Source organism: Acanthochromis polyacanthus, chromosome 1 (assembly GCF_021347895.1).
Source record: "Acanthochromis polyacanthus isolate Apoly-LR-REF ecotype Palm Island chromosome 1, KAUST_Apoly_ChrSc, whole genome shotgun sequence".
NCBI classification, from domain to species: Eukaryota; Metazoa; Chordata; class Actinopteri; family Pomacentridae; genus Acanthochromis; species Acanthochromis polyacanthus.
Window position 1 is genome coordinate 38,849,027 of NC_067113.1, and position 13,056 is coordinate 38,862,082.

A 13,056-nucleotide genomic window follows, 5' to 3' on the forward strand; every position below is an offset into this window, starting at 1 on the left:
GTCTCCTGTCCCTTCTCTCACTCTGCTGATTGCTGCAGTAATTACTTCACTTGACTCGCCTGTTCTAAACTAAACTCTGCTCATTCTTTCACTCCCTGCTGGATCTTCAGCCTACATGCCTCCCAAAGCATCGCATCCCTTCAGAGACTTGCTTCCCTTTCAGATTTTGTTCTCCCTGCTGCCTCAGCCCTCATGGACTCTTCTCATCTCCTCATGGATTCCCTGAACTTGCTTCCATGTCCTTCCATCTCGTTCTTTCTCTTGGTTTGTGAGTACCGTTTGTTAGTGTTGGACTTTGGTGTCGTGTTTCTGGGGATTTTTGTTGTTGTTTTTGGGTAAATGTGGTGTTTGTGATGATTTTGCATCATTTCTGGGTCATTTTATGTGTTTTATGGATGCATCTGTTTTACATTTCTCTGGTTGTGATGGTTTTGCGTTTTTCTGTTAGTTTAAGTCTCTGGTTGTGACTTTTCAGCTTCTTTTTGTTTTGTTTTTAATATTGTTTGTGTTGTTTTGCGTCTCTGTGGCTGCTTTGAATGTTTTTGTGATGTTTTTCTTGTAAGTTTGCGTTACTGGAGCCATCCTGTCCGTTTCTTGATCGTTTCAAATCCTTTTCTGGTCTTTTTGTTGTGATTTATCGTATTTTTTGGGTGGTTTTGCATATTTCTGGTTGTTTAGTGCGTTTTCGTGGTGATTTTGCATCTGTTTCCTGAAGTTTTGCATCTGTTGCAGGTTATTTTCTGCTTTTTGTTTTGAACATATTTAGGGTTGTTTTGCAGCTCTGAGGTCTTTTCACGGTGATTTTGCTTCCATTTCCTGACATTTTCTGTCTCTTGCAGGTTGTTTTGCAGCTTTTCTTGCTGGTTTTTGTCTTTTTTTCTGGTTCTTTAGCATCTTTGTTTCCATTCAAACCATGTTTTGTCCAAAGATCTGCAGTTTGTTGTCACAGAGGAGGAAAATATTCACATTTAAGAAGCAGAAATCGCAGCAAAAGAACATTTTCTTCCTTCAAAATTGTTCAAACTGATAAATAGATCAGTGGACATGCTGGTTTTGCTTTTGCTTCCTGACAGTTTGCGTCTCTTTCAGATCATTTTGCGTCTCTCTGTGATGATTTATAAAAATATCTCTGGTTCTTTTGCATCTTTGCGCTCGTTCAGCAGCTTTTTGAGCTCATCTTGAGCACCGTTTTGGTCGTTTTGTGCCGTTAACTTGTGGTTGTTTTGCATTTCTGCTTACGTTCTCTTTTTTTTTGACTGTTTTGAGTCTTTTTCTGGTCATTTTGTTTTTGTTGATGGTTGTTTTCAATCTCTTCATTGGAATTTTTGAGTGTTTTTTGGGTTGTTTGCACCTTTTGTGGTTGTTTTGTGTCTCTTCATGCTGATTTTAAATCTGTTTCGTGTCTCTTGCAGGTTGTTTCGCAGCTTTTTGTGTTGATTTTTGTGTTTATCTCTGGTTCTTTTGCGTCTCTGTGGTCAGTCTGCAGGTCTTTGGGTTCATTTTAAGCGTCTCTGTGGTCGTTTTGTGGTTTTGAATCCATTTCCGGACATTTTCCATCTCTTGCATGTCAGTTGCTGCTTTAGCTTTTCATTTATTTCGAGTTGTTTTGCATCTCTGAGGTCATTTGGTGTCTTTTTGCCGTGGTTGTCTGTGTTTTTCCTGCAGTTTTGCATCTCTTGCCGATTGTTTTGCAGCTTTTTGTGTTGACTTCTGGTTCTTTTGGAACAGTTTTTTTGTTGTTTTGCATCTTTCTGTGGTGGTTTGAAAATGCATTTCTGTTTTTTTTAGCATCGTTGAGGTCATTTTGAGTCTTATTTTGAGTTTTTGTGGATGTTTTGAGCCTCTCTGTGCTCATCTTGAATGTTTTTAGGGTAGTTTTTAATTAGTTCTCATAATCTCTTCATGCATTTCTCATATTTTTTTGGATTTGTGCATCAGCTTTTAAAAAGTCCGATGGGACTGAACAGTTGAATGAGTTATCTGAGAGCAGAAATGTGTTGAAAACCTGAATCTAAAGGATAAATATGACTGACAACTGTTGAATTCGAGCTAAAAGTCACCGAAATGTTTGGATAAATCCTGGCGAAGTTATTGAGTCTGATGGAGGCTGTTTTTCTTTTTAGCTGCGTTTTCACAGATTTTAATGGAACCTGAATCTTCCTGCAGCTCTAGAAGCAGATATTTGGTTCTAAAGCGTCGTTTTTAAACCACAGTTTTTGTTCTGCATGTGTTCAGGCTGTTGATGCTGTTTCAAGGTTTGTCCACACGAGGGCGCCACAAACCAACACAAGCTCCACCAGCAGCAGAAAAATCCACTGAGTGAATGAAAACATCTGCAGTAAACAGAAGATCAATCACTTCATCTATAATTTATCAATGATAATAAACTGAAACGTGTTGATGCTGTTAGGTTTAGTTCAGAGCTAATTTATCTTATTTTAGGACCAAAACAAAGTTCTGTAAAGTATTTTTTTGCCAGAAATAAAACTTCAGAAGACATGAAAGTTGGTGAAGAAACAGCTCGAATATTTTACAGTAGATCTGAAAGACTGAATGGATCCAATAGAGGACAGAATTTTAATTATTTTTCCTTAAAAACGGAAGAAAGTGTGGTGGTCTAGTGTCTCCATAAAGTTCCTATAAGGTTTATCTGTGGATGGATCCATGTTTCTACTAGAATCCAGTCTTTGGTCCACGTTTCTCCAACATCAGTAGAACGTGATGGTTAAAGTTTGACCAGACAATGTTCCAGTTTACATGTTTTTCACCAACTAATCAGGGAATTCATGGATTTTATTGCAGTTTCTTTACTGCAGCTGAAAGTAAAAAGGAAACAAACAACAGGAGCTGCAGAGTTTGTGGAAGGAGAAGCAGTAAAAGACTTAATGAGGCGATAAAAGCAGATTGAAAGCGTCTGTTAATGACTAAAGCACAGAAACACTCAGATGTTTACATGTTGAAGGTGCAGGAGAGGGAAATAAGCTTCAAATTCTACAGTTTTTCTTATTTTCTAGACCAAATAGTGGAGTTTTACTGTTTCTGTTCTTCAGTCTTTGAATCTCCTGCGGGTTAATTTTCTCGTTTCTTTGTCGTCGAGGCTGAAAAAAAAAGCTTAAATATTGAGATGAATTCATCACTTGTGGCCTCGGGTTCTTTCTGTCACTTCATTAAAACGTTTTTTCACTTTTAATTAAACCAACCTTGATTAGTTGTTTGAGAAATGAAAAATGAGTTTAACCTCGAGGTGGGAAATTCTGACTTAATTAAAACAAACCAGATGTTTCTGCAGCGACTGAGGAAAGCCGCTCAGAAGTTTAACGCTTCCTTTAAAGTTTTGTTTTTATTTTTCAGTCTCATGGTTGTTTTGTCTTTTTGTCTGCATTTTATCATGTTGTGTCTCTTTGTGATTGTTTTTAGTCTCTTTCTGATTTTTTTCAGTTTGTTTTATTTATTTTTGTAGTTTTGTGTTTATTTGTGGTCGTTTTGAGTTTTTCTTAGTCTCTGTGGTTGTTTTGTCTTTTATTTTGTAGATATTTGCAAAATTGCAAAAAGTGCTTATAAGGACTAAAAAATGTGAAATCATTTTTTAAGTTATTTTACAAACTTTATTTTGTTAAATTACAGGAGAGTTTATTAATTTTGAAATTGAAATAACAAAATTTTAAAAAATCAAAAAATTATATTTTTATAAACAGTGACTTTAAAATTAAAATGTTTTACTGTATTTAAATCCACAAATTATCAGTATCTTTGAAAAATGTTCCCCGTTTTATTAAATTACAGATAATATTTAGTAAAATCGCCAAAAATAAAAAAGCAGTATTTTTAGAAATATATTTTCTTTTACAGTATTTGACCATAAAATTACAGTTTTATTGCATTAAAAGCTGCTGAAATTTTCCAGATATTTTTAGTTTGAAAATAAAGAGATTTTTTTTTACTTTTTATATAGTTTTGTATTTTTACAACTGTTTATTTGTATACTTTTTACCTTTTTTTATTGATTTTTCTTTTTTGTTTTTATATATTTTTTTACTTTATTACAGATTTATACTTTTTATTTTACAGATTTATTTTTTCCAAGATTTTTTTTTTTTTTTTACATATTTTTGCTTTTTAAGGAATACTATAATAAATAATATCCACGTTAATTTGTATTTTAAATAAAAATTTTACATAAATGTGAGTTTTAATATGTTCTATGGATTTAAATCAGCTAAAAATATCAGTAAATTAAAAATATTTGCTGTTTTTTTTAACTGTTACATATTTTTTGGTACTTTTGCTGCCAGATTAAATTTTTTTCCCCCGTTTTTATTTTTTTTAGATCAGAGTTCTTCATCAGATCAGTCTGCTGCTTCATGTTAAATCTAAATATTGTTTGATGGTAAATCTCGTTTTTTTTCTGCTGTTTGTTTGTAGATTTCCCTCCAAATGTTCCTCTCCTCGGAGCTTTTCTTTGTTTTCGGCTTTAAATCCGACACCAACTGTCTGCTGGCTGTCCATCGGCTCCTTTTCATTCTGACGTTCTGCTGACGTTCTGCTGGGGTTCTGCAGGAACACGAGGCCGATGTCCGTTATCATTTCTAATCTTTTGATCTGCACAGACCATAATAATCCGCCACATGCCTCCCTGATTATCGACGTAACAGATAAACCCTGCAGGTCGACGAGGTTTAGAGGCTGCAGAGAAAACCACCGTTTTATCGTCTGGTGTTCAGAATTCACCGTAAAGTCTGAAAAAAACGAAAGAAAAAGACGTAAAACATCCAGCAGGGTTCAAGTTTTACCAGAAAACTGCTTTAAGACTTTATTTAGACGACAGTTTGCATCTTTAACGGAAATCAAAGCGTTTTACCTTCAGAACAGCCTCAGTTCTCCTCAGTAAACCTGCTGGTTCTGGTTCAGACCAGTTCAGACCGGTTTATAGTGGTTCAGACCAGTTCAGACCGGTTTATAGTGGTTCAGACCGGTTTATAGTGGTTCAGACCAGTTCAGACCGGTTCAGACCGGTTTATAGTGGCTCAGAGTGGCTTTATGGAGGTTTTACGTTGGATCTGAACTAATTTTACTTGTTGAGTTTTACTAATTCTAGATTTGTTTTTTATTTTATCTTAGACTGGTTTTGGAGTTGGTTTTAGACTAGCTTTAAGACTTGGTTCCAGACTTGGTTAAGACCACTTTTGGACTACTTGTAGATTCTTTAGTTTTAGTTCTTTGGGACTTAGTTCCGGAGTTTTGTTTTGGACTGATTTTAGACTCTTGTGGTCCGGCTTTAGACTGGTTTAGACTTGGTCCAGGAGTTGGTTTTAGAGTCATTTTAGACTGGTTGAACTTGGTCTTGGAACTGGTTTTAGACTGGTTTCAGACTTGGTTTTGGAGGTCTCTTGCAACTGGTTTTCGACATGGTCCTGGAGTTAGAGTTAGACTGGATTCAGACTGGATTTTAGATTAGTTTTGGACAGGTTTTAGTTTAATTTTTGACATGGTTTTGGACTGGTTTTAGAGTGGTTTTGCATCTAGATAAATTTCGGTGCTTTGTGTCTCTTTTGTCAGTTTGTGTTTCGTTTCAGTCATTTTGCACTTTTTATTGTGATTTTTATTCACTCTGTGGTTGTTTTTGTTGGTTCTGTGGTTGTTTTTGTTGGTTCTGTGGTTGTTTTTGTTGGTTCTGTGGTTGTTTTCGTGTCTCATGTCTACATAAATATTGAAGCTGAGGTTCTTCCAACCTGTTGGATCCCTCAGTTCTACTAGAACCAGATAAAGGAGGTTCTAATCCACAGTAGATGCTAGCAGGTTCAATTAGAACATGTTTTTTATGTTTCAACACCTAAAATGAAGCTGGACTTTAGGAACAGATAAACAGAATCTATCTCTGTGGTTCTCTAAAGCTGACTGAGAACCAGAGGATGTTTCATGTGTTCTGCTTCACTAAGAGGATTATCTCATCCAGCATGTAACAGAACAACACAAATCTGGATTCAGTCGTCAGAGAGACGAATGAAACCATAGAAACCTGCTGGAGGCCGCGTCACATGACCAGAAGTAGAACCACCGGAGTTCTGGTTGGACGGGTTCTAGTCAGAACTTCGTGTTTATGGAGATGATTTCAGCGAACGCCAAAGTTCTAAAAATAAACTAAACCAGATGACGTTCTACGATAACAGAGGAGGAACGTTTTCAAATCGGCGTTAAAAAAAGTTCTCCAGATGTTTTTGAGGCTTAAGATGACAGAACGTTCTTTATTAGACGTTCCTGTAACGTGATATATTAACAAAGTGGAACTTCCTGTCTGAGATTTTAAGGAACACATTAAAGAACGTTCTGCTATAAAGCGCTGTTCCACATTAATGATAGAACAACGTTCTCCAACCAACGAAAGAGGAATGTTCTTAAGATTTGATAAAGGTGGAACATTCTGGCTGCAACGTTCTAGGGATTTTGCTGAGGGAACACAGTAAAGGATCTATGAAATGTTCTCAGTGTTCCAACATTTGGTCTGGAGAACTCTGAGGCAGAACAGTTTAAAATCATCAAACATTTTTAGTTCTCCTGCTTTTTAAGAAGAACATTCTGGGAGCCTCCTGCTGTAGATGCTACCGGAACCTTTGCAGAACCTTCTCAGAACCTTGCTATATGTGCTGTGAGCATCTTTAAAGTGCAGATTGTTTTTGTGGAACCTTTCCTCGCAGAAGATTTTTGTTTTGTTTTTTTACAGTGAAGATGATGAAGGTGAGCAGAGATGAAGAGGAACCAGGAAGGAGGTCAAGAAGATGAGGAGGAGAACAGAAGGAACCAGAAGCCACCAGTTCCTCTCCAGGAGAACAGCGCCTCCTCCTCCTCCATCCCCCGGTGCTCCTCCTCCTCTCCATGCCGGCGGAGCGGAGCTGTCCGCGGGGCTGCCATGGCGAAGATCCGGGTGTCTTATGAGTACTCCGAGGCCGAGGACAAGAGCATCCGGCTGGGCTTGTTCCTGATCGCCTGCGGCATCCTGAGCCTCTTCATCCTCGGCTTCTGCTGGCTCAGTCCGACGCTGCAGAGCCTCCAGAGCAAGCCGGCCAACTGCACGGTGAGGCGGGCAGAGCGGCTGCGAGCTGCCGCTGGAGCTCCGGAGCTCCGGAGAACCAGATAGTAGTAATATTATCAGTGGTAGTACTATCAGTAGTGTTACAGTGTTTAGAGGTTTCTGTAGATTTTATAGCAACTTACTGTTTGTCTGTAAGTTACTGAAAAACTGTGACTTTACTGCGTTTGTTTGCAGCATTTTTGCTCTTAGTACTTTTATTATTGTGTATTTATTACAGTTTTATTCACGTTTTCAGAATTAGCTCACGTTTCTGTTCATTTTTAGTTATTTTAACTTTATTTAATCCAAACAATATTCACATTTTTACACCTTTTAGATAGATCAGTGTGAATTTAAACAGTTTGTCTCATTTAAAGTTTTATTTTTGTCTTTATTGAATTAAAACAATAATCAGATTATTTTACGCTTAAAAATCTCATAAAACTGTCATAATGTAGAATTGAAACACTGTAAAACTGTCATTTGCAGTATTTTTTTCCTATAATTATTCTCATTTACAGTTTTGTTGACATTTTAGTTTAATTATTTTCAGTTACTTTAAAATTATTTTAACTTCATTTAATCGAAGCAATGTTCACATTTATACACTGTAAAAAGTCTTAGAAGCAGTGAATAGTGTTCAACTGTAAAACTGGTCAAAATAACAGCAGAAAACTGTAAATTGATGCTATTTTTTGCTATTTTATGGCTTTTACTTCATTAAAACATTCACATTTAATAAAATGTTCAGAAACTCAGAAATATGATAAACTAAAATAGAAATGCTAAAACTGGTGAAAAGAGCTGCTAAAATCTGCAAAATGGTGCTAATTTAAGATAATTTGAAGCATCATTATTATCTTTATTTAATCAAACCAATATTTATGTTTTTACTGTTAAACTGTAGAAGAATAATGTAACATTAAAATCTGTAAAACCGGTGAAAATGACGGCAGATGTCTGTAAATTAATGCTATTTTTATCTAATTTAAAGCTTCGTTATTTGCTTTATTTATTAAAATGTCGTAAAAAATACAAATAAAACGCTAAAATAATGAAAAATAGCTCCAAATATCTGCAGAAAAAAGAGACTTTGAGCTGATTTAAATACAAAATGTGTTTTTTATGAAGAACTGCTTAAACTGCACCCAAGTTATTTTTCTTTGGTTTTTCATGTATTTATTAGACTCATGTGCTGGTTTTAGGTGTTTTGGTGTTTTATACATCTTTAAATATTAAACAGAGAAATTAGTGGTGGATCATAAATCTCAAAAACATTTTTTTATTTCTGATTTTTATCTTCAATTCAAGATTTATCAGAAGAATTTCACAAGTAACTGCAGTTAAATGTTAATTATTGTAGAAAAACTCTTTATTATTGGACAACATTAAATAATAAACTTCATGTTCAGCAGTAAATTACAACAATAACACTGAAAACAGCTAAAAATAAAACGGCTAAATGTGTTTTTAGATGTTTTCTTTAGTTTTTATCGTGCTTTTTGTTGTAATTAGCAGCACTGATGTTTTTCTTCTATTAATATTAAAATAATTCAAGCAGCTGCTGCATCAGTTTAAGCATTAAGACGTAATAAACCGGCTGTTATTTACCGTTTTATTGGATGTTTATCAGCAGTAACGCTGTAAATAGCAGATTCTTCCTGAAACCATTAATAACCAGATGTTAAATTATTCATTTGTCCTGCAGAAGCGACATAAATCTGAACTTTAGGAGCAGATTCTAGAAGTAGACTGAATATTTTCAGGGTTTAAGACCAAAGAAAATGCATAAAAATACAGTAAAAATGTGATTTTTATGGACTAAATGCCTGATCAGAGCTGAAACGAGTCACAGCTACTTAGAAGTTAATCTGATAAATTATTCATTTATCTTGCAAAGTGCCTCGTAATCGTCGTTCTAGGAGCTTTTTGCTGCTTTTTCTTGATTTTTATATCGCTGTAAACTGATTATTTAGGAGGTTTTGGACCAAATAAATTACAGTTAAAGTGGATTTTTATGGATTCTATCATGGCTACGATGATTCAAAACGAACAGACGGATTTAATGAATATCAGAGGTAAGAAGTAGCGTTGTGGCTGTTATTTAGAGTTTTATTGAGGATATTTATCATTAGAAACAGTATAAATGACTGGTTAGTGCTGAATCAGTTTCTGGAAGAGTAATCTGATCAGTTATTTATCTTGCAAAGTGCCTTTTAACTTTGATTCTTGTAGTTTTTTCTCATTTTCTCTGTTATAAACCGACATGCACTGATTACTTTGCTGGTTTTAGACCTAAAAAGGCATTAAAATAGAGTGATAGTGGAATTTTATGGACTAAATAAAGGCTAAGCTGATTAAAAAGGTTTCTATCAGAGATAAGAAGCAGGCTTGTGGCTGTTATTTGGAAGTTTATTAGGATATTTATTGGCAGAAACGGTGGAAATAACGGCTCTTTCTTTGGTTTTATTGGTATTTGCTGCTTTTTCTCAGTTTTTTTTTAATCAAACTGAATATTTTAGAGGTTTTGGACCAAAGAAAAGGCTTTAAAGTGCATTTTTATAAACTAAATGGTTAATAAGTTAATTAAAAATGAATAAAACTATTGACCTCTGTCAGATTTCTTGAATAGTTTCAACCTTTTATATGAAATAAAGGTGAGAAATGAAATCGTGTTGTAGAAATGTGGTTAAATTCTGTTTATATTTTGACAATAATGTAGAAATTAATCCCTGTCCTGAAAGTTCTTAAAGTATTTGGTGTAAATGTGAGCAGTCTGGATGTGATTTAGCTCAGAAACGTCGTCTGTAATCACGATCGACACGTTATTTAATCCAGAATCTGCACTAAAACTCAGACTTTGCTGTAAATAAACTCCTCGTTGACGGCCTGCTGCTGTCAAACTGCGGTATTTACGTGAGCTGAAGCGTTAAACCAAAGTTCAGATCAGTTTCGTCAGGATGAAGCCGATCAAAGCGATCGATCACATCTGACAGCATTGATCAGCGAGCCGTCAATTCAAACACAAATTTACCACAAATATCATCACAGAAAAACAGATTTGTTTTTTTCAAATTGATCCGTTTGAAAGTTTAAAAATGTAGAAAAATATCTTTATATATTCACAGTGAAAACTTCCACATTTTCACATTTTGGGGGAAAAATCCACCAAAAATAAAATCTGAAAAAAATCCACCAAAATCCAGAGAATTTCACTGGATTTTGTTTTGTTTTTTTTCTGCTTGTTCTTAAAGAAAATATTAGAACTTTTACTGATTATATATGGAATCACTTCAGATATTTTTAGGCTTTTTGTGGAAGATGTTTATTAATTTGTTTGAAAATATTTACAATTTTTAGATTTTTTAAATTCTTTTATTTTCATTTCTTTCCAATTTTTTTAAATAAAACTTTTAAAGGAAACTTAAAAAAATCTTCGTGAAGATTTTGAAAATTTTTATAAATTTGTGGAATTTTTTTGCTGAATTTTTTGATTTTTTTCAGACGAGGAAACTATTTTTTTTGTTGTCGTAAATTCTTTACATTTTTTTCTTACAGAAGTTTCATCCGAGTCTCTTCCTTCGTTTTCTAGCTTTGATCAGAGTTTCTTCAGTGTTTTGCTCGCTGGCAGCTGCTTGGTTTGTTGGAAAAACAAACTGAGCCGCAGCCAGAACAACCCGGTGACAGTAAAGTGGCAGGAAGCCTGGACAGCTGTAGAGGCGGCTGAAGCTAAATCAAACTCATTGCTCCACTCTCTTCAGCCTCTTTCTTCCCCGTCTCTCTCAGAAAACCAGATCTCACCTTTAACACTCGATTGCAGCTGAAAGTCGTCAGTGTGAAGCTTAGTTTCTGTAATAAAGTTTAAAATCCGTCGTGTTACGTCCCGCTAATCCTCTTATTCGGAGCTAAAACTCGACCTTTACTTCTGACAGGATGTGGAACTTATTACTTGATTTTCCAGCTTCAGGTCTTTATTTCTGATCTAATCTTTATTTGTCGTCGATACAAAGTGAGTTTGGTTCCGTTCGGGTTCTCGTTGCCGAGGATCTTTGTTTGTGCAGCGTCTCATAAATCACTTCCTGCTCTCACATGAATTCATCCCGGCCTGATTTATTCGGCCGTTAGCTTATTGCATCATCTTAGAATAATGTTGGTGCATTATGGAGAGTGTTTTGTTTTTTTAAATCCAGAGTCTCCACTAATCCGCATACGTAAAATAAATCACAGCACTTTACTGGACTTTACTGCAGCTTCCTGAGTGAGGAAGAAAACTCTGATTTCTATCTAATAACTACAGATCAATGGAGTATTTCAGTGGATTTATATTTTTTTCATATCTGCAGTTGTTTTTTTTCAGTCCAGTAAGGAGCAATCAGACATAATTTAGACAAAAACGTGCCTGAACACACGATTACAGTAAACTGAGCTTTTGTTTTATCTGCTTTATTGTCGCTTTTGTGTCAAATTTTTACAGGAAATGGATCATTTTAAAATGCTAATAATGGCAGATTTACAATGGAAACTATTGACTTTTCTTAAAGAAAATGTACAAAAGCTACAGGCAGATTTTATTAGCTGTAGCTAGCCAGCTAGTTAAGCTAATGTTAAAGAGATACGAAACAGCCACAAAAATGCAGAAAACACAATACACAAAATGACCACAAACAACTACTACAGACAGATTTTATTAGCTGTAGCTAGCCCGCTAGTTAAGCTAATGCTAGCTTTTGTGAAATCAATGCAAACACCGAAAGAACTGGAAAGTTACTGAAAATGAAGAGCGACAAAACGACAAAGACACAAAAAGAGATGAGACGACCACAATGATGATAAAAACTGTTGCAAAAATACACAAAACAGCAACAAAAACGCACAAATCAGCTACAAAATGCGCAAATCAACCACAGACAACAACTATAGGTAGATTTTATTAGCTCTAGCTAGCTAAGTAAGTTAATGCTAGCTTTTGTCTGCAAAAACAAAAGTGTCCACAAAGAGACACATAGGTTTAAAAAAATAGGCACAAAATGAACACAAACGGATGCAAAATCATGATATCGAGGGTAAAGCTAACAAGTTAGTAAAGTGCTACAAACGGTAAAATCACATTAAAAGAATGAGGCTAAAGCTAACCAGGTATGTTAGCTTGTGTGACGATAAAATCATTTTTATTGTTTTTAAATTCACTAAATATATCATTATTTTTCAGATATTTGCTGCTTTTTTAACCTGTTATCTAAATTGTGAACATTACTATCTTCCACGAGTTGTTTTCCTTTTCTGTAAATGAAATAAAACGTAGAATAAAAGTTTAGGCAATCGATTAAATGAACCACAGTCCAGTCTGATGGGATTAAGTGCAGAAAGATATAAAGAATAATTCAAACCAAATGACTAAAACAACTAAAACAAGACGAGTAAGCAAAAGTCTGATTAGCATACTTAACCTCAGTTATTCTCATTTTATTGCTGCTAAAAACCTCTTTGAAGTTCACTGAAGATGCATCAATGCAGAAAAAGTCCTGGAACATTTTATTTTTGTGTTTTTGTGATAAATCAGCCTCTAAGTTGCTGCTTGGTTTCTGGGTAAGTTCCTGACTGATGTCGCCCCCTACAGGTGGTGTCGGTGCTGCGTCCAGAGGAGATGTTCGAATGCGTCTTCACCTGTGGAGCTGATTGTAAAGGAACGTCGCTTTATCCCTGCCTGCAGATCTTCGTCAACAACTCGGAGTCCAACTCGGTGGCTCTGCTGCACTTCGACGAGCAGCAGCTGGTCCTGAACCCGAAGGTAAAAAACAATCAGATCTAATCCTGTTAGTGGAGAGACGAGGGTGTTTGTTAGTCCGGGAAAATTAGATTATGCGTGGAAAGTAAGAAAACCGTCCTATTAGGTCTGTAGAGTCCAGAAGTTCTGGTTCTGGTTGGTCCATGTGCTGGTTTTAGTTCAAGATTAAAGTTTGACATCAACACACTGAACAGCAAGAGGAAGG

At 35.3% G+C, this 13,056-nt stretch overlaps 1 protein-coding gene across 2 annotated transcripts in view; it reads left to right on the top strand.

Annotated features, from left to right (window-relative positions):
* The first annotated feature begins 4,108 nt into the window (after positions 1-4,108).
* The window catches only part of LOC110963757 (calcium-activated potassium channel subunit beta-4), a 33,285-nt gene continuing 24,337 nt past the window's right edge, over positions 4,109-13,056 (top strand). For both annotated transcript variants that reach the window (XR_007944099.1, XM_022212228.2), the window contains exons 1-2: positions 4,109-7,069; positions 12,684-12,854. Coding sequence is in view for 1 of the 2 variants with exons in the window: in XM_022212228.2 (XP_022067920.1) it covers positions 6,743-7,069; positions 12,684-12,854 (498 nt within the window). In the remaining variant the exon portion in view is untranslated. The remainder of the gene's footprint in view (positions 7,070-12,683; positions 12,855-13,056) is intronic.